The sequence below is a fragment of the Cololabis saira genome, chromosome 5 (genome assembly GCF_033807715.1).
Source record: "Cololabis saira isolate AMF1-May2022 chromosome 5, fColSai1.1, whole genome shotgun sequence".
Lineage (NCBI taxonomy): Eukaryota > Metazoa > Chordata > Actinopteri > Beloniformes > Belonidae > Cololabis > Cololabis saira.
Window position 1 is genome coordinate 33,655,020 of NC_084591.1, and position 19,411 is coordinate 33,674,430.

The window sequence follows — 19,411 nt, forward strand, 5'->3', positions numbered from 1 at the left end:
TCCCTCCTGCGACCACACGCATTACTTTTCTCTTTCAAAAGCGTTACCGTGGCGACGCTAGACGCCAAAAAGTGCGCCCACCCTTCATCTGGTTGGTTCAGACAGAAAAAACTTTGCGCCTCAAGCCCCATAATACGGTTTGACGTACATGAACGAAAATTGGTACACTCCTGTATCATGTCGCAACTAAAAGAAAAGTCTCTTGGCGCCATGGCCGAAACCGAACAGGAAGTCAGCCATTTTGAACATTCTGAATTAATTGCGTAATTTTGGAGCAATATATGCCATTCCTTCGAGAGTTAATTCAGCCCGAACCGTATCGTGAACCCAGATGTGTTATACATCAAAATGTGCGTCTCCATCCTGCGACTACACGCATTACTTTTCTCTTTCAAAAGTGTTACCGTGGCGACGCTAGACGCCAACAAGCGCACCCCCCCTTCATCTGATTGGTCCATATTTGATAGTTCCCCAAAAGGCACCAAATTTGGCATGCAAGCCAGGCCTGGCGATAAATTTGATATTTCATGGTTTGCATTAATGGGCGTGGCAAAATGGCTCAACAGCGCCCCCCGGAAAACTTTGGGCCTCAAGCCCCACAATACGGTTTGAAGTACATGCACGAAAATCGCTACACACCTGTATCATGGCACAACTTAAAGAAAAGTCTCTTGGAGCCATGGCCGAAACCGAACAGGATGTCGGCCATTTTGAATAAATTGTGTCATTTTGGCGAAATTTATGCCATTCCTTCGGCAGTTAATTCAGCCCGAACCGTAACGTGCACCCAGGTGTGTTATACATCAAAATGTGCGTCTACATCCTGCGACACCACGCATTACTTTTCTCTTTCAAAAGTGTTACCGTGGCGACGCTAGACGCCAAAAGGCGCGCCCCCCCTTCATGTGATTGGTCCATATTTGATAGTTCTCCAAAAGTCACCAAATTTTGCATGCAAGCCAGACTTGGCGATAAATTTCATATTTCATGGTTTGCATTAATGGGCGTGGCCTAACGGCTCAACAGCGCCCCCTAGAATACTTTTATCTGCCATAACTTTTGAATGGTTTGACATAGGAAGTTGTGGGTGGTGTCATGGGACTCTGTAATAAGTCCTTAAGCTTCGTTGGCCTTAATTAGCCCCGCCCCTTCTTCTGATTGGTTGTCCCTTTTTTCTGCTATAACTTTTTAATGGTTTGACTCCCGCTTCCTGATTCAAACGTCTGCCGGCCCCGCCCCCCGACCAATCAGTGGCGAGTAGGGTGATGACGGCCCCGCCCCCCGACCAATCAGTGGCGAGTAGGGTGATGACGGCCCCGCCCCCCGACCGATCAGCTGTTGTAATGTGGTGACGTCAGAAATAGTCCCGTGCTCAGCCCGGTTAGAACCTCGGTAGAATGGTTACAGAAAAAGTAATGATATAAAATATAGTGTTTTACTAATATTTATACCTTACAAATATTAAAAAAAATTAGGAAAAACGGAGCCAGATATTTTATCGCTATTTTGGTCTGTCATAACCTAGTAAGTCACAGCGAAGCTAAGCTGACATGTAGCTCAGCCAGATCATTGCGGTCTTTGGTTCCAGAGGCTGAGAGTTCGAGCCTGGCTCAATGCTGAATTTTTTGTGAGCAATTTTTGTCACCAAAGTCACCAAATTTTGCATTCAAGCCAGGCCTGGTGATACATTTGATATTTCATGGTTTGCATTAATGGGCGTTGCCTAACGGCTCAACAGCGCACCCTAGAATACTTTTCTCTGCCATAACTTTTGAATGGTTTGACATAGGAAGTTGTGGGTGGTGTCATGGGACTCTGTAATGAGTCCTTAAGCTTCGTTGGCCTTAATTAGCCCCGCCCCTTCTTCTGATTGGTTGTCCCGATTTTCTGCCATAACCTTTGAATGCTTTGACATAGAGAGTCGTGGGTGGTGTCATCAGACTCTGTATGGAGTCCCTGACCTTCATTGGCCTGAATTAGCCCTGCCCCTTCTTCTGATTGGTGGTTCCTTTTTTCTGCTATAACTTTTGAATGGTTTGACATAGAGTCGTGGGTGGTGTCATTTTTGATATGCTTATGGGGGGCGGTGGACGTGAGTGCGAGGGCCCGTTCATCGCTGCTTGCAGCTTTAATTATTATTATTATTATTTTCCTGACAAAGTGAAGGCCTTTTTGCCCCCCTTAACATGCCTTAAAAGTCACCAAATTTTGCACCCTAGTCAGGCCTGGCAAAAAATTTGATATTTAAAGGTTTGCATTAATGGGCGTGGCAAAATGGCTCAACAGCGCCCCCTTGAAAACTTTGTGCCTCAAGCCCCACGATACGGTTTGACGTACATGCACGAAAATCGGTACACACCTGTATCATGGGACAACTTAAACAAAAGTCTCTTGGGGTCATGCCCGAAAGCGAACAGAATGTCGGCCATTTTGAATTAGTCATGTCATTTTGGCGAAATTTATGCCATTCCTTCGAAAGTTAATTCAGCCCGAACCGTAACGTGCCCCCAAGTGTGTTATACATTAAAATGTGCGTCTCCATCCTGCGACAACACGCATTACTTTTCTCTTTCAAAAGCGTTACCGTGGCGGCGCTAGACGCCAAAAAGCGCGCCCACCCTTCATCTGATTGGTTCGACAGAAAAAACTTTGTGCCTCAAGCCCCATAATACGGTTTGACGTACATGAACGAAAATCGGTGCACACCTGTATCATGTTGCAACTAAAAGAAAAGTCTCTTGGCGCCATGGCCGAAACCGAACAGGAAGTCGGCCATTTTGAACATTCTGAATTAATTGCGTAATTTTGGAGCAATATATGCCATTCCTTCGAGAGTTAATTCAGCCCGAACCGTATCGTGAACCCAGATGTGTTATACATCAAAATATGTGTCTCCATCCTGCGACTACACGCATTACTTTTCTCTTTCGAAAGTGTTACCGTGGCGACGCTAGACGCCAACAAGCGCACCCCCCCTTCATCTGATTGGTCCATATTTGATAGTTCCCCAAAAGGCACCAAATTTGGCATGCAAGCCATGCCTGGCGATAAATTTGATATTTCATGGTTTGCATTAATGGGCGTGGCAAAATGGCTCAACAGCGCCCCCCGGAAAATTTTGTGCCTCAAGCCCCACAATACGGTTTGACGTACATGCACGAAAATCGGTACACACCTGTATCATGGCACAACTTAAAGAAAAGTCTCTTGGAGCCATGGCCGAAACCGAACAGGATGTCGGCCATTTTGAATAAATTGTGTCATTTTGGCGAAATTTATGCCATTCCTTCGAGAATTAATTCAGCCCGAACCGTAACGTGAACACAGATGTGTTATACATCAAAATATGTGTCTCCATCCTGCGACTACACGCATTACTTTTCTCTTTCGAAAGTGTTACCGTGGCGACGCTAGACGCCAACAAGCGCACCCCCCTTCATCTGATTGGTCCATATTTGATAGTTCCCCAAAAGTCCCCACATTTTGCATGCAAGACAGACTTGGCGATAAATTTGATATTTCATGGTTTGCATTAATGGGCGTGGCCTAACGGCTCAACAGCGCACCCTAGAATACTTTTCTCTGCCATGACTTTTGAATGGTTTGACATAGGAAGTCGTGGGTGGTGTCATGGGACTCTGTAATGAGTCCTTAAGCTTCGTTGGCCTTAATTAGCCCCGCCCCTTCTTCTGATTGGTTGTCCCGATTTTCTGCTATAACTTTGGAATGGTTTGACATAGAGAGTCGTGGGTGGTGTCATCAGATTATTTATGGACTCCTTGACCTTCATTGGCCTGAATTAGCCCCGCCCCTTCTTCTGATTTGTTGTCCCTTTATTCTGTTATAACTTTTTAATGGTTTGACATAGGAAGTCGTGGGTGGTGTCATGGGACTCTGTAATGAGTCCTTAAGCTTCGTTGGCCTTAATTAGCCCCGCCCCTTCTTCTGATTGGTTGTCCCGATTTTCTGCTATAACTTTGGAATGGTTTGACATAGAGAGTCCCTCTTCCTGATTCAAACGTCTGCTGGCCCCGCCCCCCGACCAATCAGTGGCGAGTAGGGTGATGACGGCCCCGCCCCCCGACCAATCAGTGGCGAGTAGGGTGATGACGGCCCCGCCCCCGACCAATCAGTGGCGAGTAGGGTGATGACGGCCCCGCTCCCCGACCAATCAGCTCCCTGTAATATGGTGACATCAGAAATAGACCCGTGCTCAGCCCGGTTAGAACCTCGGTAGAATGGTTACAGAAAAAGTAATAAAAATAGTAGTGTTTTACTCATATTTATACCTTACAAATATTTTAAAAAATTAGGAAAAAAACAGACATTTTATCGCTATGTTGGTCTCTCTTAAGCCAGTAAGTCGAAGTGAAAGGGATAGCTGAGACATAGCTCAGCCACAGCATTGTGGTCTTTGGTGCCAGAAGTTGAGAGTTCGAGCCTGGCTGTACCTATGATGAAATTTTTTGTCAGCAATTTTTGTGTTTTTACATCAAAATGTGCGTCTCTGTCCTGCGACGACGTACATTACTTTTCTCTTTCAAAAGTGTTACCGTGGCGACGCTAGACGCGAAAAAGCACGCGTCCCCTTCATCTGATTGGTCCATATTTGATAGTTCTCCAAAAGTCACCAAATTTTGCATGCAAGCCAGACCTGGTGATAAATTTGATATTTCATGGTTTGCATTAATGGGCGTGGCCTAACGGCTCAACAGCGCCCCCCAGAATACTTTTCTCTGCCATAACTTTTGAATGGTTTGACATAAAGAGTCGTGGGTGGTGTCATGGGACTCGGTATTGAGTCCTTGACCATAATTGGCCTGAATTAGCCCCGCCCCTTCTTCTGATTGGTTGTCCCGATTTTCTGCCATAACTTTTGAATGGTTTGACATAGAGAGTCGTGGGTGGTGTCATCAGACTCTGTATGGAGTCCTTGACCTTCATTGGCCTGAATTAGCCCCGCCCCTTCTTCTGATTGATTGTCCCTTTTTTCTGCTATAACTTTTTAATGGTTTGACATAGGAAGTCGTGGGTGGTGTCATGGGACTCTGTAATGAGTTCTTAAGCTTCGTTGGCCTTAATTAGCCCCGCCCCTTCTTCTGATTGGTTGTCCCGATTTTCTGCTATAACTTTGGAATGGTTTGACATAGAGAGTCCCGCTTCCTGATTCAAACGTCTGCTGGCCCCGCCCCCCGACCAATCAGTGGCGAGTAGGGTGATGACGGCCCCGCCCCCCGACCAATCAGTGGCGAGTAGGGTGATGACGGCCCCGCCCCCCGACCAATCAGTGGCGAGTAGGGTGATGACGGCCCCGCTCCCCGACCAATCAGCTGCCTGTAATATGGTGTCATGCTTTCGCGCAGACTCCCGCTTCCTGATTCAAACGTCTGCCGGCCCCGCCCCCCGACCAATCAGTGGGGTGATGACGGCCCCGCTCCCCGGGCGGGGCCGTCTGCCGGCCCCGTCCCCCGACCAATCAGTAGGGTGATGACGGCCCCGCTCCCCGACCAATCAGCTGCCTGTAATATGGCGTCATGCTCTCGCGCTGACTCCCGCTTCCTGATTCAAACGTCTGCCGGCCCCGCCCCCCGACCAATCAGTGGCGAGTAGGGTGATGACGGCCCCGCCCCCCGACCAATCAGCTGTTGTAATGTGGTTACGTCAGAAATAGTCCCGTGCTCAGCCCGGTTAGAACCTCGATAGAATGGTTACAGAAAAAGTAATAATATAAAATATAGTGTTTTACTAATATTTATACATCACAAATATTTAAAAAATTAGGAAAAAATGGTTCCAGATATTTTATCGCTACTTTGGTCTCTCATAAGCTAGTAAGTCACAGCAGTACCTAAGCGGACATGTAGCTCAGCCAGATCATTGCGGTCCTTTGTTCCGGAGGCTGAGAGTTCGAGCCTGGCTGAATTCTGAATTTTTTGTGAGCAATTTTTGTCACCAAAGTCACCAGATTTTGCATTCAAGCCAGGCCTGGTGATACATTTGATATTTCATGGTTTGCATTAATGGGCGTTGCCTAACGGCTCAACAGCGCCCCCTAGAATACTTTTCTCTGCCATAACTTTTGAATGGTTTGACATAAAGAGTCGTGGGTGGTGTCATGGGACTCGGTATTGAGTCCTTGACCTTCATTGGCCTGAATTAGCCCCGCCCCTTCTTCTGATTGGTTGTCCCGATTTTCTGCCATAACTTTTGAATGCTTTGACATAGAGAGTCGTGGGTGGTGTCATCAGACTCTGTATGGAGTCCCTGACCTTCATTGGCCTGAATTAGCCCTGCCCCTTCTTCTGATTGGTGGTTCCTTTTTTCTGCTATAACTTTTGAATGGTTTGACATAGAGAGTCGTGGGTGGTGTCATTTCTGATATGCTTATGGGGGGCGGTGGACGTGAGTGCGAGGGCCCGTTCATCGCTGCTTGCAGCTTTAATTATTATTTTTTTTTTTCTTCTGACAAAGTGATGGCCTTTTTGCCCCCCTTAACATGCCCAAAAAGTCACCAAATTTTGCACCCAAGTCAGGCCTGGCGAAAAATTCTATATTTAATGGTTTGCATTAATGGGCGTGGCAAAATGGCTCAACAGCGCCCCCTTGAAAACTTTGTGCCTCAAGCCCCACGATACGGTTTGACGTACATGCACGAAAATCGGTACACACCTGTATCATGGGACAACTTAAAGAAAAGTCTCTTGGCGTCATGCCCGAAACCGAACAGGAAGTCGGCCATTTTGAATTAATCGTGTCACTTTGGCGCAATTTATGCCATTCCTTCGAGAGTTAATTCAGCCCGAACCGTATCGTGAACTCAGATGTGTTATACATCAAAATGTGCGTCTCCATCCTGCGACTACACGCATTACTTTTCTCTTTCAAAAGTGTTACCGTGGCGACGCTAGACGCCAACAAGCGCACCCCCCCTTCATCTGATTGGTCCATATTTGATAGTTCCCCAAAAGGCACCAAATTTGGCATGCAAGCCAGGCCTGGCGATAAATTTGATATTTCATGGTTTGCATTAATGGGCGTGGCAAAATGGCTCAACAGCGCTCCCCGGAAAACTTTGTGCCTCAAGCCCCACAATACGGTTTGACGTACATGCACGAAAATCGCTACACACCTGTATTATGGAACAACTTAAAGAAAAGTCTCTTGGAGCCATGGCCAAAACCGAACAGGATGTCGGCCATTTTGAATAATTTGTGTCATTTTGGCGAAATTTATGCCATTCCTTCGGCAGTTAATTCAGCCCGAACCGTAACGTGCACCCAGGTGTGTTATACATCAAAATGTGCGTCTCCATCCTGCAACACCACACATTACTTTTCTCTTTCAAAAGCGTTACCGTGGCGACGCTAGACGCCAACAAGTGCACCCCCCCTTCATCTGATTGGTCCATATTTGATAGTTCTCCAAAAGTCACCAAATTTTGCATGCAAGCCAGACTTGGCGATAAATTTGATATTTCATGGTTTGCATTAATGGGCGTGGCCTAACGGCTCAACAACGCCCCCTAGAATACTTTTATCTGCCATAACTTTTGAATGGTTTGACATTTGAGAGTTGTGGGTGGTGTCATGGGACTCTGTAATGAGTCCTTAAGCTTCGTTGGCCTTAATTAGCCCCGCCCCTTCTTCTGATTGGTTGTCCCGATTTTCTTCTATAACTTTGGAATGGTTTGGCATAGAGAGTCGTGGGTGGTGTCATCAGATTCTTTATGGAGTCCTTGACCTTCATTGGCCAGAATTAGCCCCGCCTCTTCTTCTGATTGGTTGTCCCTTTTTTCTGCTATAACTTTTTAATGGTTTGACATAGGAAGTCGTGGGTGGTGTCATGGGACTCTGTAATGAGTTCTTAAGCTTCGTTGGCCTTAATTAGCCCCGCCCCTTCTTCTGATTGGTTGTCCCGATTTTCTGCTATAACTTTGGAATGGTTTGACATAGAGAGTCCCGCTTCCTGATACAAACGTCTGCTGGCCCCGCCCCCCGACCAATCAGTGGCGAGTAGGGTGATGACGGCCCCGCCCCCCGGCCAATCAGTGGCGAGTAGGGTGATGACGGCCCCGCCCCCCGACCAATCAGCTGTTGTAATGTTGTTACGTCAGAAATAGTCCCGTGCTTAGCCCGGTTAGAACCTCGGTAGAATGGTTACAGAAAAAGTAATAATATAAAATATAGTGTTTTACTAACATTTATACCTTACAAATATTTAAAAAATTAGGAAAAAATGGTTCCAGATATTTTATCGCTATTTTGATCTCTCATAAGCTAGTAAGTCACAGCAGTATCAGACTCTGTATGGAGTCCCTGACCTTCATTGGCCTGAATTAGCCCTGCCCCTTCTTCTGATTGGTGGTTCCTTTTTTCTGCTATAACTTTTGAATGGTTTGACATAGAGAGTCGTGGGTGGTGTCATTTCTGATATGCTTATGGGGGGCGGTGGACGTGAGTGCGAGGGCCCGTTCATCGCTGCTTGCAGCTTTAATTATAATTGCTCTTTAACTAAACAAAAATATGTTTTATCCGATTACTCGATTAATCGATGGAATTTTCAGTAGAATACTCGATTACTAAAATATTCGATAGATAAAGCCCTAGTTACGATTGAAGGTTGTACCATACTCCACGAGGACAGGAACTGCCAACAGAGAAACTTGGAGTCCTTGGAGTCCTGCGGTCCTCAAAGGCAAGCGAGAAGCATGCAAGTGTGGAGCCGACCTTTACACGGTGCCGTCCCGTGACCGTGGTCCTCTGTGTGCAGATAACGTGTAAAAGTCGACGCTGCGGACAGAACTGAAGACTCCTGCTTTCACATCCCTTTCAAACTCTGAACATAAAAGGCTGTTAACATGCATGTTGTCTTTCTCACTAAAGCCTGTAATGAGCTGGCGGTTCCCCTCAACACCCCTCTGCTGATAACCAACCACAGTCTCTGTATCCTTATCTCCGCCCTAATTTCCCTCAGATAACCAATGAGATTGTGCGCCAGCTGATGGAGCAGGGAGGTTTCTACAGCTTGGACAGTCCGGGGGAATTCATCCATGTGGTGGATGTTCAGGTAAGACATGTGGAGCTACTGGACACATGTGAGACGGGTTCAGGGAGTTCAGGGAGACAAACGCATCTCCGACGGTTTCTACCCAGGAGGAGAAGCTTTAGTGTTTAGGTGTAGACGTTGTGCAGACGTCAGCTGCTCTTTAGTGTTACACCACTTCATTGAGAACCAAAGTCAGACTGGAACTAGTTTTACTCGTTTAAGTGGCGGGTATATCCCCTCTTTATTTGACCTTTGTTCACCCACGCTGTTGGACTTCAGTTTGAGTCATTGATCATAACTTCTTGGAGGAAACCTCCTGCTTCCCAAACCTGTTGGCCTCTTCTTTATATACAGGTGTTTTACACACAACATCCAGATTAGGTTTATCTTGTGGTTTATTTGTACATAGCCGAGATTCAGATGGGTTTATTTATACGACACAAACTACCGTCCAACTACTACCTGCTGGACTATCAGATAACAGAAACTGGCTCTGATCTGTCTTCATCCCTGAAACGGCTGATTCACCTCCTCCACGACATCATCACGCTAGCGGGACATTTCAGGCAGAAAGACACTCGTTTAAATGTTGTATAGTCGACCCGATGAAGTGGACATGGGAGCTGCGACCGTTGTCAAACTGCAGCGTGAATGAAGCGTGTCATGACCTTCAACAGGTGGCGGCAGCCATGATCCACCCCGGTGGCGGCCGCAACGACATTCCCGAGCGTCTGAAGAGGCAGTTCTGCATCTTTAACTGCACGCTTCCCGCCAACTCGTCCATCGACAAGATCTTCAGCACCGTGGCTCAGGGGTACTTCTGCCAGGAGAGAGGCTTCCCTGACCAAGTCTGTGAATTTGCCGCCGCCCTCGTTCCCACCACCAGACGCGTGTGGCAGGCCGTGAAGGCCAAGGTCAGACTCCTCATGTTTATGTCTGTTGATACGGCATCTTTTCATTATGACACGTTTTTATTTTCCTGATTTTATTCTGAAGGGCACTTGCTTTTTTCTGAAGGGCACAGGGCGGTTCAGAAGAACAGTTATTTTCTGCATCTTTCACATGTTTGGTGGCTGTGTTTCCTCAGATGTTACCGTCTCCTGCAAAGTTCCACTACATCTTCAACCTGAGGGATCTGAGCAGAATCTGGCAGGTAGAATCCAGCTTCGCTTTCTCAAACACATTGGGAGGAAAATACTTGAATGAAGCATTTTTCCGGATTTAAAACGGTTGATATATTGTCATAAACTGGTCTGTCTTCAGCATTACAATGATGGTGCCTCATGTAACGTGACCTGTTTGAAAACATGCAATAAAGTTATCAGCAGCACCAGTATCACCAAAGATAACTGTCTTATTGACGGCGCTACGTTTTAGGCAGAGTAGTTTTAGGTTCTGTTGAGTGTGTGAACCGTTTTTCACCTCCCAGTGTTCCTGCTGCAGTGCCATCTTGGACATGTGAGTGTGTGTGTGTGGTGCTTTTCAGGGTGTCCTGACGGTGACGTCGGCGGTGTGTCAGAGCTCCTCTCTCCTCGCCGCTCTCTTCCATCATGAGTGCTGCAGAGTGATCGCTGACCGATTCATCGACATGAATGACAGACAGACCTTCAGCAGCATCATGGAAAAAGTCTGTCTGCTTTAGTTTTTATTTCTCCCAAAGAGTCGCCAACTTTTTATGCAGCATTGTTTTTCAATTATTTCAAAAGTAATCAAGTAAGAACTTTAGAGGAGCACTTAAACGCCTTTCAGATGGAGGACAGAGGCCACTAATCTAGCTTTAAGATGGAGAATATGCCCAAACACTGGAGTGAGCTGCTCCTCCACAGGAGCAGCACAGGAAGCACAGGAATGGAAACATCCTTCCCTGTTTGTTTGTTTTTTTGTATGCACAGATATTAATGGTTAATACCATGCTGGTAAGAACCTAAGGCATATATATGTGCATTTTGTATATAAAATACATATTATATATATAATTTTTTTAATATGTCACAAATATTTGTTTTATTAATATATATATTAGGCCTGTCAAACAATTAATTTTTTTAATCGCGATTAATCGCATGTTGTCTATAGTTAACTTGCGATTAATTGCATATTAAAAGCAAATTTATTCACACATTTTTTGCTGTTCTAAATTACCTTAAGGTATTTTTAAATGTTTTTAATACTGTTAACAACATGAGAAAGGGAAAATATGCTTGCTTTATGCCAATGTTTATTCAACTGTCCACAAAAAAAAGCTTTTGACCTGAATGTAACATTCCTTCATAAATACAAGCACAATGTAGTCCCAACTTTACACTTGTAAAGACTAACTTAGGATTCCTTGTTTTTTTAAGCAGCTCAATGTAAAACAATGAACCATATGCATCACAAACATATAGAATTATAGAAGTAAATAGAAAGATTATAGAAGTACTGTGTGTGTGTGTGTGTGTGTGTGTGTGTGTGTGTGTGTGTGTGTGTGTGTGTGTGTGTGTGTGTGTGTGTGTGTGTGTGTGTGTGTGTGTGTGTGTGTGTGTGTGTGTGTGTGTGTGTGTGTGTGTCATCCTTCTCTGTTTAACAAAAAGGTAGAGACAAATAATGTTGTTTAGTGAACCACAGTTGTGTCCTTCAGATCACGACGGAGGATCATGGGAATGCTCTGACTGAGCATCCTCAGTGGGACAGCTACTTTGTGGACTTCCTGCGTGAACCTCCCGAGGTGACAGGCGACGAACCAGAAGACTTTGATCTGGATGCACCGAAGGTCTGGAGCTGTTCAAAATACAGTAGAAATGCTTCCAGGATTCATTGTAAATGAATCTTTAGGACATGTTGGGATGTTTTCAAGTGTGCTCTTGATTGACAGGTGTACGAGCCAATCGAGTCCCTGGATGACCTGGCGGAGCGGCTGTGTGTCTTCCAGCAGCAGTACAACGAGATGGTGAGAGGCGGAGCCATGGACCTGGTCTTCTTCAAGGTAATGCTGAGTCCTCCCAGAAGTCCTCCGCAGGTGGTCGAGGGTTTTATTCAAGTTATCCTCAACATTCAACAACATGAACGGATGAGCAGTATGTGTGAGGAACTGTGGATGTCTGAGACTCGACTCCCATCCGAGCTTTGATCACGTGGTGAAATGCTCTGGTCGTTTTTGCCTCTTGATTCTGCTCTCTGTGTGCTCCAATTACAGGACGCGATGGTCCACCTGATGCGCATTTCACGCATCCTGAGAACGCCGCAGGGCAACGCCCTGCTGGTCGGGGTCGGGGGGTCGGGGAAGCAGAGTCTTACAAGGCTCGCGTCCTTCATCGCAGGATACGAGACCTTTCAGATCACACTGACCAGGTCTGAAACACCGCCATCATGTCAGCGTTGTTGTACTATGGACCAGATTTTACATGAAAGTTAAAGGTTTAAAAGTAAACATGTATATATTCATTTATGGTGAGTGTATGTCCACTTTGAAAATGAAAGAGTTAAAGAAGCCGTCTGTAAGAAATGGCCAAAACTGGTACTGTAGTCACTTTCAAAATATTGTTGAGCGGCGTGTACCCTCCCCCTCCTCCCCCCGACCAGAGGTTGCCAGGTAGGCTGCAGAATGCAGCAGGAACGTAGGCTGCCATGGCTGCCATAATTAGAGCCGAGCTGGCAACCCGGATGCCGAAACAATACTGACTTGGTGATTGGGAGATAGGTGGAGGGTGGAGCTTCAGAAACAATACTGACTTGGTGATTGGGAGATAGGTGGAGGGTGGAGCTTCAGGCCAAAACAAAAAATGACAACATAAACATCAGTTGAGGGCTGCAACTCCTCTTTTTAAACTGGAATATCCTGGCTTGAGTGCTGTTGTCAGTGACATAAGTATTTGAAATGAACATGATTTTTAAATGTCTGTTGACATATCGGGGTCATTTTATGATTCGTTTTATTATTGGTCTTACATACAGCTCCTTTAACTTCTAAAGTAAGTGTGTGTGTGTGTGCGCTGCAGGTCGTACAACTGCGCCAACCTGCTGGAGGATCTGAAAGTTGTGTATCGGACTGCTGGTCAGCAGGGAAAAGGAATCACATTCCTCTTCACCGACAACGAAATCAAAGAAGATGCCTTCCTCGGTACAAACCCTCAGGACCGTTATGTCACTCGGGGGGGGATCAGAATCTGACTGCATACTGAGTTGACTATGCTCTTCTTGACATAGTACCAGTTGTGTGAGCATGCTCCTCCTGTTGCCATGGAGATACCTCATCTGACATCTCTTGTCTACAGAGTACATGAACAACGTCCTTGCGAGTGGTGAAGTCTCCAATCTGTTCGGCCGTGATGAGGTGGACGAGATCAGTCAGGACCTGATCCCCGTCATGAAGCGGCAGCACCCCCGCCGACCTCCGACCCCTGAGAACCTCTACAACTTCTTCCTGTCCCGCGTGCGGAGCAACCTCCACGTTGTCCTCTGCTTCTCGCCTGTCGGGGAGAAGTTCCGGGCTCGCGCCTTGAAGGTGAGGAGCTGAAACAGGTTTGGTCCTGTTGACCACAGAAGAGGGACTGAGCTACTAAACCGTTGGAACAATCCTCCAACAAGGCGTTCTGGACCTGGTGTGGTGTTCGGTTCTTCCAGGGGGTTTGCTGGGCCAGCAGGGGCTCGAACAGACGGGTTTAGTGGATCAGAACTGTACAGACACTCGTCTCAAATTGTGGACCTGAGGGGAAAAGAGTTGATTCACTGAGGGACGGATCACACACCGACGGCTCCCGGTCCGGCTCCCGGTCCAATTTCCGGCCCGCTCCCTTTGCTCACCACAAATGTTGGTCTTTCAGCAGCTGCCCACAACTGTGATGGTAGAAATAAGTGATTCCCTCCCCAGGAGGAGCCGCAGAATGATGTCTGTTAGCCTCATCCGTGTCCTTTGACCTGCAGTTCCCAGCTCTGATATCTGGCTGCACCGTGGACTGGTTCCAGCGCTGGCCGCGGGACGCCCTGATCGCTGTGTCCCATCACTTCCTGTCCCAGTACGAGGACCTCTGCTGCTCGCAGGGCGTGAGGGAGAGCGTGGTTGTTACCATGGGAGCCTTCCAGGTACAGTAGGTCCACCGGATGTTGACCGTGACGAATGTCGACTGGGAGTTCATGCCACTAATCACGTGACTTGATGTTCCTGCAGGACTTGGTGGCAGAGAAATGTGTCATGTATTTTGAGCGTTTCCGCCGCCAAACATTTGTGACGCCAAAGTCCTTCCTGTCCTTCATCAACAGCTACAAGATAATCTACACAGAGAAGATCACTCGTGTTGGCATGCTGGCTGACCGCATGAAGACAGGTGGGAACCAGTTCCTCATAAGCTCCTCAGATCAGTTGAAGCCAGAGACGCAGTTAAATGATGTCTGTTAATGATGATGATGATGGCTGCTGCCTCTTCTCAAGTCTGTTCATTCTATCGTGTGTATACTTCATATTTGCACACGGGACTACTAGTGGGTGTAGATGGACAGACTACCTTTTCTGACATTTGAACTATTTTGACTTTTTTCTTTCCTCTCTGTTTGGACGTGACACCTGACAAACACTCTATGATGTTCTTTCTGATTCTGAATAGAACCAGAAATCCTTCATCCTGTCCTGACCATGTCACACCTCCTTGTTCCAGATTACCCTCCACCAGCCTGTAAGAGAGCTTCCAGTTCATGGTCTGTCTGTCTGTCTGTTTCCTGCAGGTCTGGCTAAACTGATGGAGGCAGAGGGGTCGGTGTCCCAGCTGTCTGAGGAGCTGGTGGTGAAGGAGCAGGAGCTCGCTGTGGCCACCGTGAAGGCCGAGAAAGTCCTGCAGGAGGTCACTGCTAAAGCTGAGGCTGCACAGGAGGTTTGAATTTGTTCTAGAAATTATCTGCAGCAGCTTTGTGTGACAATGCAGAGTAGATTTAATGATTTACGCAGCCAGGCCTCAAGTCTGGAGTCCATGTCCTACAGATCAAAGGTTTTCATGCATGAGACGAGTAATGTTGCTAACAGCTTCAGGGTTTTCTTTTGAGACCTTGGTATCGGACCATTGCCACCTTTCATCCTCGTGTCACAGTGGTGGATAAAACGCTTAAACTCTGGAGGAGACGCATACGAATCTCATGACCAAATTTACCATTTAAATGTGCTTTCTAGGTTATAAAAAGGGTTTGCAATCATGTTTTGTTGTTTTTACCAAAAAACGGTCCAATGTGTTAATACAGGACGTAGAATGAAAGAAGAACGCAGTTTTCAAGGTGAATTTCCATTTGTTGTCCTGTTCTGTGGTTATACACAGCTCCTGCTATTGCTGGTTTTATTTAGTGTTTCTCCGTGGCCCTTTGTATTGATTCTGTTACCTCGGATGTGTATGTTTATGGGTGAGTCCCGTTCTCAGCGCGGGTTTGCTTTCTTTGTTTTTCACCTGCTGTTGTGTCTTGTTGATGGTTTGTTGATGGATATTGGCGGCGCTTGAGTCCTTTTTGGAGGACTGCAGAAGAGTGTTGTCCTTCAGAGAGAAGCACCTCGTGCTCTTCAGGGCTCCAGACTAACTTTTTCCACTAGGAGCACCAGTGCTCCTTACTGAAAATTTTAGGAGCACCAGCACAAAATCTAGGAGCATCTATATCGACACAACATATTTATAATTTTGTCTATATTAACTGCATTACTGCATTAATTTAGCAATAAACACAAACAATTTACAGTAATAGCAATGTATTTACTTGCCTGCCTCTTAAATGATGGGGGCAGCGGCGCTTTTGCTCCATCATTGCATCTGTCCCTGCATAATTTATGCCTGATGCTGTTGTTGTGCTTAACCAGCGTTTCATGTTTGAAATGTGTGGTGGAGTCGGCGAATTTAGTTTTCCGGCGAATTTCGGACCGCACTGAGAGCAGTACATGCAGGACATCACTTTCATTTTCTTCACAATATCTCAACCACGTAAATTCAGTGAGCCATTCTTGTCTGAAATGATAAGATTTTGGCTTTTTTGGTGCTGGGGCATCACCTGCTGACTCGTCCTCTGAGCTATCGTTGTCGGAAGTTTGGGAAACTGGCACAGGACCGACAGGAGCTTCTGGATTCTTTTTTCTTGTGAAAAACAAATCTATAGTTCAGGGGTGGCTAACCAGTCAGATGCTAAGAGCCACAATTGGTTACTGTGTTACTGCAAAGAGCCACATCGTGCACATGCACACATCAACTGCCCCATCCCTCACTCCCTGCTCTCTCTGAGACATAAAAATACCAATATATATATAATATAAAACAGAAGGTGAAATCCTGCAATCTGATTGGTTGTTAACTGTGGTATAATGAGAATATTATTTTTCATTCCAATGTATACAGTATACTGTTTATATTTCGTCATTATATATTTTTTACTTTTTTTTTTAACCCTTCCCTGCATGTGTGTGTTGAGTGTACTGCTGCTGCACAAAGTGAATTTCCCCATTGAGGGAGAAATAAAGGACAATCTTATCTTATCTTATTTTATATGCCACGGCTTCTATTCTAAAGCCTTATCACAGCATATCATTCTGCGTCAGGGAAGCAACAATGTATCCATGACAACCAACTGTTATATATTTTTTGACGGTTACAGCAGGTAGCAAAAAGTAGCTGGTGTTAAAGTTTATTTTTTTATTTTCGTTAACAATTAATTTGGCATGTTGACGGTAAACTTTGATCTCCGGGGAGGAGCTAACGATGGATGAATGGATTGAGGAGTTCCTGTCTCAGAGAAAAAAGAAGAGCAAAAGACGACATGCGGAGCTACATCTGGAGAGATGGGACTATTTTTTACTGGATAATGTGTATTTCTGATTAATGAAAAACGATATAAAAGAGATTGTGTATTACTCTTTTATATTTACATTATTGGTAACCGTTTTATAAAAGCAATACATCACTTTGCGTCGGTATTGTATACCACGGCCTGTCGTGATGTATTGCTTAAATATTAATATTTAATTTATATTATATATACTGTATATTAAACTCTCCCACTCTGTTAAAAACGTCCTGTGTTTATTTTCATATTTTCGTTTGGCCGTGCATTTTTTCCCTGCCATTTTGAGAGTGGATTTTTTTCCCCTCCAAGTTATTTCCGTCACAAACACGAGCGTGCGCACGCCCGTATAGTTCAACGGATTGAGCAGGCGACTTACGTACAGCAACGCAGGTTCGATTCCAGTCGCGGCATATTTTGCCCCCACTTCCTATGTGTCTGTCTTTCACTGCAGCTATGAAATAAAGTCGCAAGTCACCAGTTAAAGAGCCGCATGCGGCTCGCGAGCCGCGGGTTGCCCACCGCTGCTATAGTTCGTTTCATAGCGTCCCTTTATGGTCAAACGACACAGCACTTTCTACTCAACACTGACTCCTGAATCCTGTAACCTCTAAACTCACGCACAGTTCACACTTACTAAAAATGCTGCGCGTTGCTATGGTTACACACACACAGACACTTGCTTCCGCTCGTCCACAAAATTATGAAAAAATAGAAAGAAAGTGGGGGAGAGGGGTGGATTTGTAAGTCGCGCTGGTGCTCCTAGTTAAAAAACTGCCGCACGGCCTCCAGAAAAGGTTGCAAAATGCGACCAATTGGCCGCAGTCCGGAGCCTTGCTCTTTGAGACGCATCGCCAACTCGTTTAAGTGCTCTTAGATTAATGTGGATCAGTGTCGGTCTGAAAGAAGCACACTGAGCATTTAGCATTATTATATTTGCAATATCACAGCTAAAAAAAACGCAAGCATAACAACGTCTTTGTTTCCTCAGGTGAAGCAGCAAGTGCAGAAGGTGAAGGATAAAGCTCAGCTCATCGTTGATGAGATTGAAGTCGATAAAGCAGCAGCAGAGTACAAACTGGAGGCGGCCAAACCGGCTATGGAGGCTGCTGAAGCTGCACTGCAGGTAGCTATCTGTTCTTTGGGCTGCCGGTGGTGGTTCACGTTGAAGAGAGGCTGTGAGACCAACACCGACGACTCGTCTTGGAGCCTTCCCCACAAATAAACTCTGTGTTTGCAGACCATTAAACCGGCGGACATCTCCACGGTGAGGAAGCTGCCGAAACCTCCTCATCTCATCATGAGGATCATGGACGTCGTGGTGATTCTGTTCCAGAGGAAGGTGGGGAGCCTGGCCTGGCTCAGATGTTGGGACGCAGCTCTGTCCCACGGATGAAACTAGAGTCTTAACCCTCTGTTGTGCTTCAGGTGGACCCGGTGACGTTAGATCCTGAGCGGTCCTGTCTGCGCCCGTCATGGCCCGAAGCCATGAAGCTGATGCAGGCCTCCAATTTCCTCAGCATGCTGCTCAACTTCGACAAGGTGACACACGCTCGCTCAGTTGTGTAATGAAACTCTCCTGTGATCCATTTCCACAGTTCTGGGAGCATCAGAACCGTGGTGTAGTGGATCTGCAGGGCTGGACTCGTTCAGGGCAGGGAGGATCCTGGACTCCACCTTTCTTCGTTCACAGCACATAAATATTACCTTTAGAAGTTTTGACTTAAAGGGGACATATTATGGCATTTAATGTATATTTTAAAAAGGCCTTGAATGTCTTAAAAACAAGCTAAAGCTTGTTTTTTCTACATAAATCAGAAATTCAGCCTGTGGGCCATGTCTCTAGTTTTACCACTTCTAAAGCCTTTTTCTGTGCTTCATTTTAGGAGCGGGGAGGCTATGATAATGAGGCTCTGCGCTGATTGGCTGCTTGAATGACGTGTAGGAGGGGAGGGAACAAAGCGTTGCTCCGGGGAGAAGAGCAGCGGCTGCGTAGCAAAGCGTGTCCACGGTTCTGCGTTAAATTGACGCGTACCCTACGCCGTAGGCTCTGCGTTGGTGTAACGCGGAACCATAAATCAGCCTTTAGTCACCTCGTCTTCACACAGGAAGATTTGATTTAATTCTAAACAGGTACACCACAGTTAATTACTCCGATTCCTCATTTCATTTATGTTACAAGACAAATGAATCATGTTAACTGTAAAGAAATCACAACACTGAATTTTCACAATGGCAACTTTATAACATATATAACATTACTGGCTCAAGGAAGGACCGCGCGTCTTCTGAAGGTGTCGTTAAACAGCTTCAGGTGCATTGCTTGGAAAATCTGAAACCATAAAGAGAAGAAAAATGTATTACGGTACTAATAGAGCCGCCGGAGCCCAGAGTCCAGAGCTCCGGGCTCAGGGCTCCGGGCCCGGAGCTCCTCCGGGTTCGGAGCTCCAGGCCCGGGGCTCCAGGCCCGGGGCTCCTCGACGGTCCGGTCCTTGAGCAGCTCCGGCAGCAGCTCCGGTGCTCCGGAGATAAGCTAAATACTTAACCCATGCAAAGATCATACTCATAGACAAATATAAATAACAAATAA

General features: G+C 46.1%; 1 protein-coding gene across 1 annotated transcript in view; it reads left to right on the forward strand.

Moving 5' to 3' along the window:
* Positions 1–19,411, forward strand: part of LOC133444885 (dynein axonemal heavy chain 5-like) — a 97,047-nt gene that overhangs the window by 56,460 nt on the left and 21,176 nt on the right. The window contains exons 61-75 of the mRNA XM_061722780.1: positions 8,974–9,066; positions 9,723–9,959; positions 10,133–10,198; positions 10,532–10,672; positions 11,666–11,797; positions 11,900–12,010; positions 12,221–12,375; positions 13,023–13,144; positions 13,299–13,528; positions 13,948–14,106; positions 14,192–14,348; positions 14,743–14,888; positions 17,813–17,947; positions 18,062–18,163; positions 18,250–18,363. Of these exons, the coding sequence (XP_061578764.1) occupies positions 8,974–9,066; positions 9,723–9,959; positions 10,133–10,198; positions 10,532–10,672; positions 11,666–11,797; positions 11,900–12,010; positions 12,221–12,375; positions 13,023–13,144; positions 13,299–13,528; positions 13,948–14,106; positions 14,192–14,348; positions 14,743–14,888; positions 17,813–17,947; positions 18,062–18,163; positions 18,250–18,363 (2,100 nt within the window). The remainder of the gene's footprint in view (positions 1–8,973; positions 9,067–9,722; positions 9,960–10,132; positions 10,199–10,531; positions 10,673–11,665; positions 11,798–11,899; positions 12,011–12,220; positions 12,376–13,022; positions 13,145–13,298; positions 13,529–13,947; positions 14,107–14,191; positions 14,349–14,742; positions 14,889–17,812; positions 17,948–18,061; positions 18,164–18,249; positions 18,364–19,411) is intronic.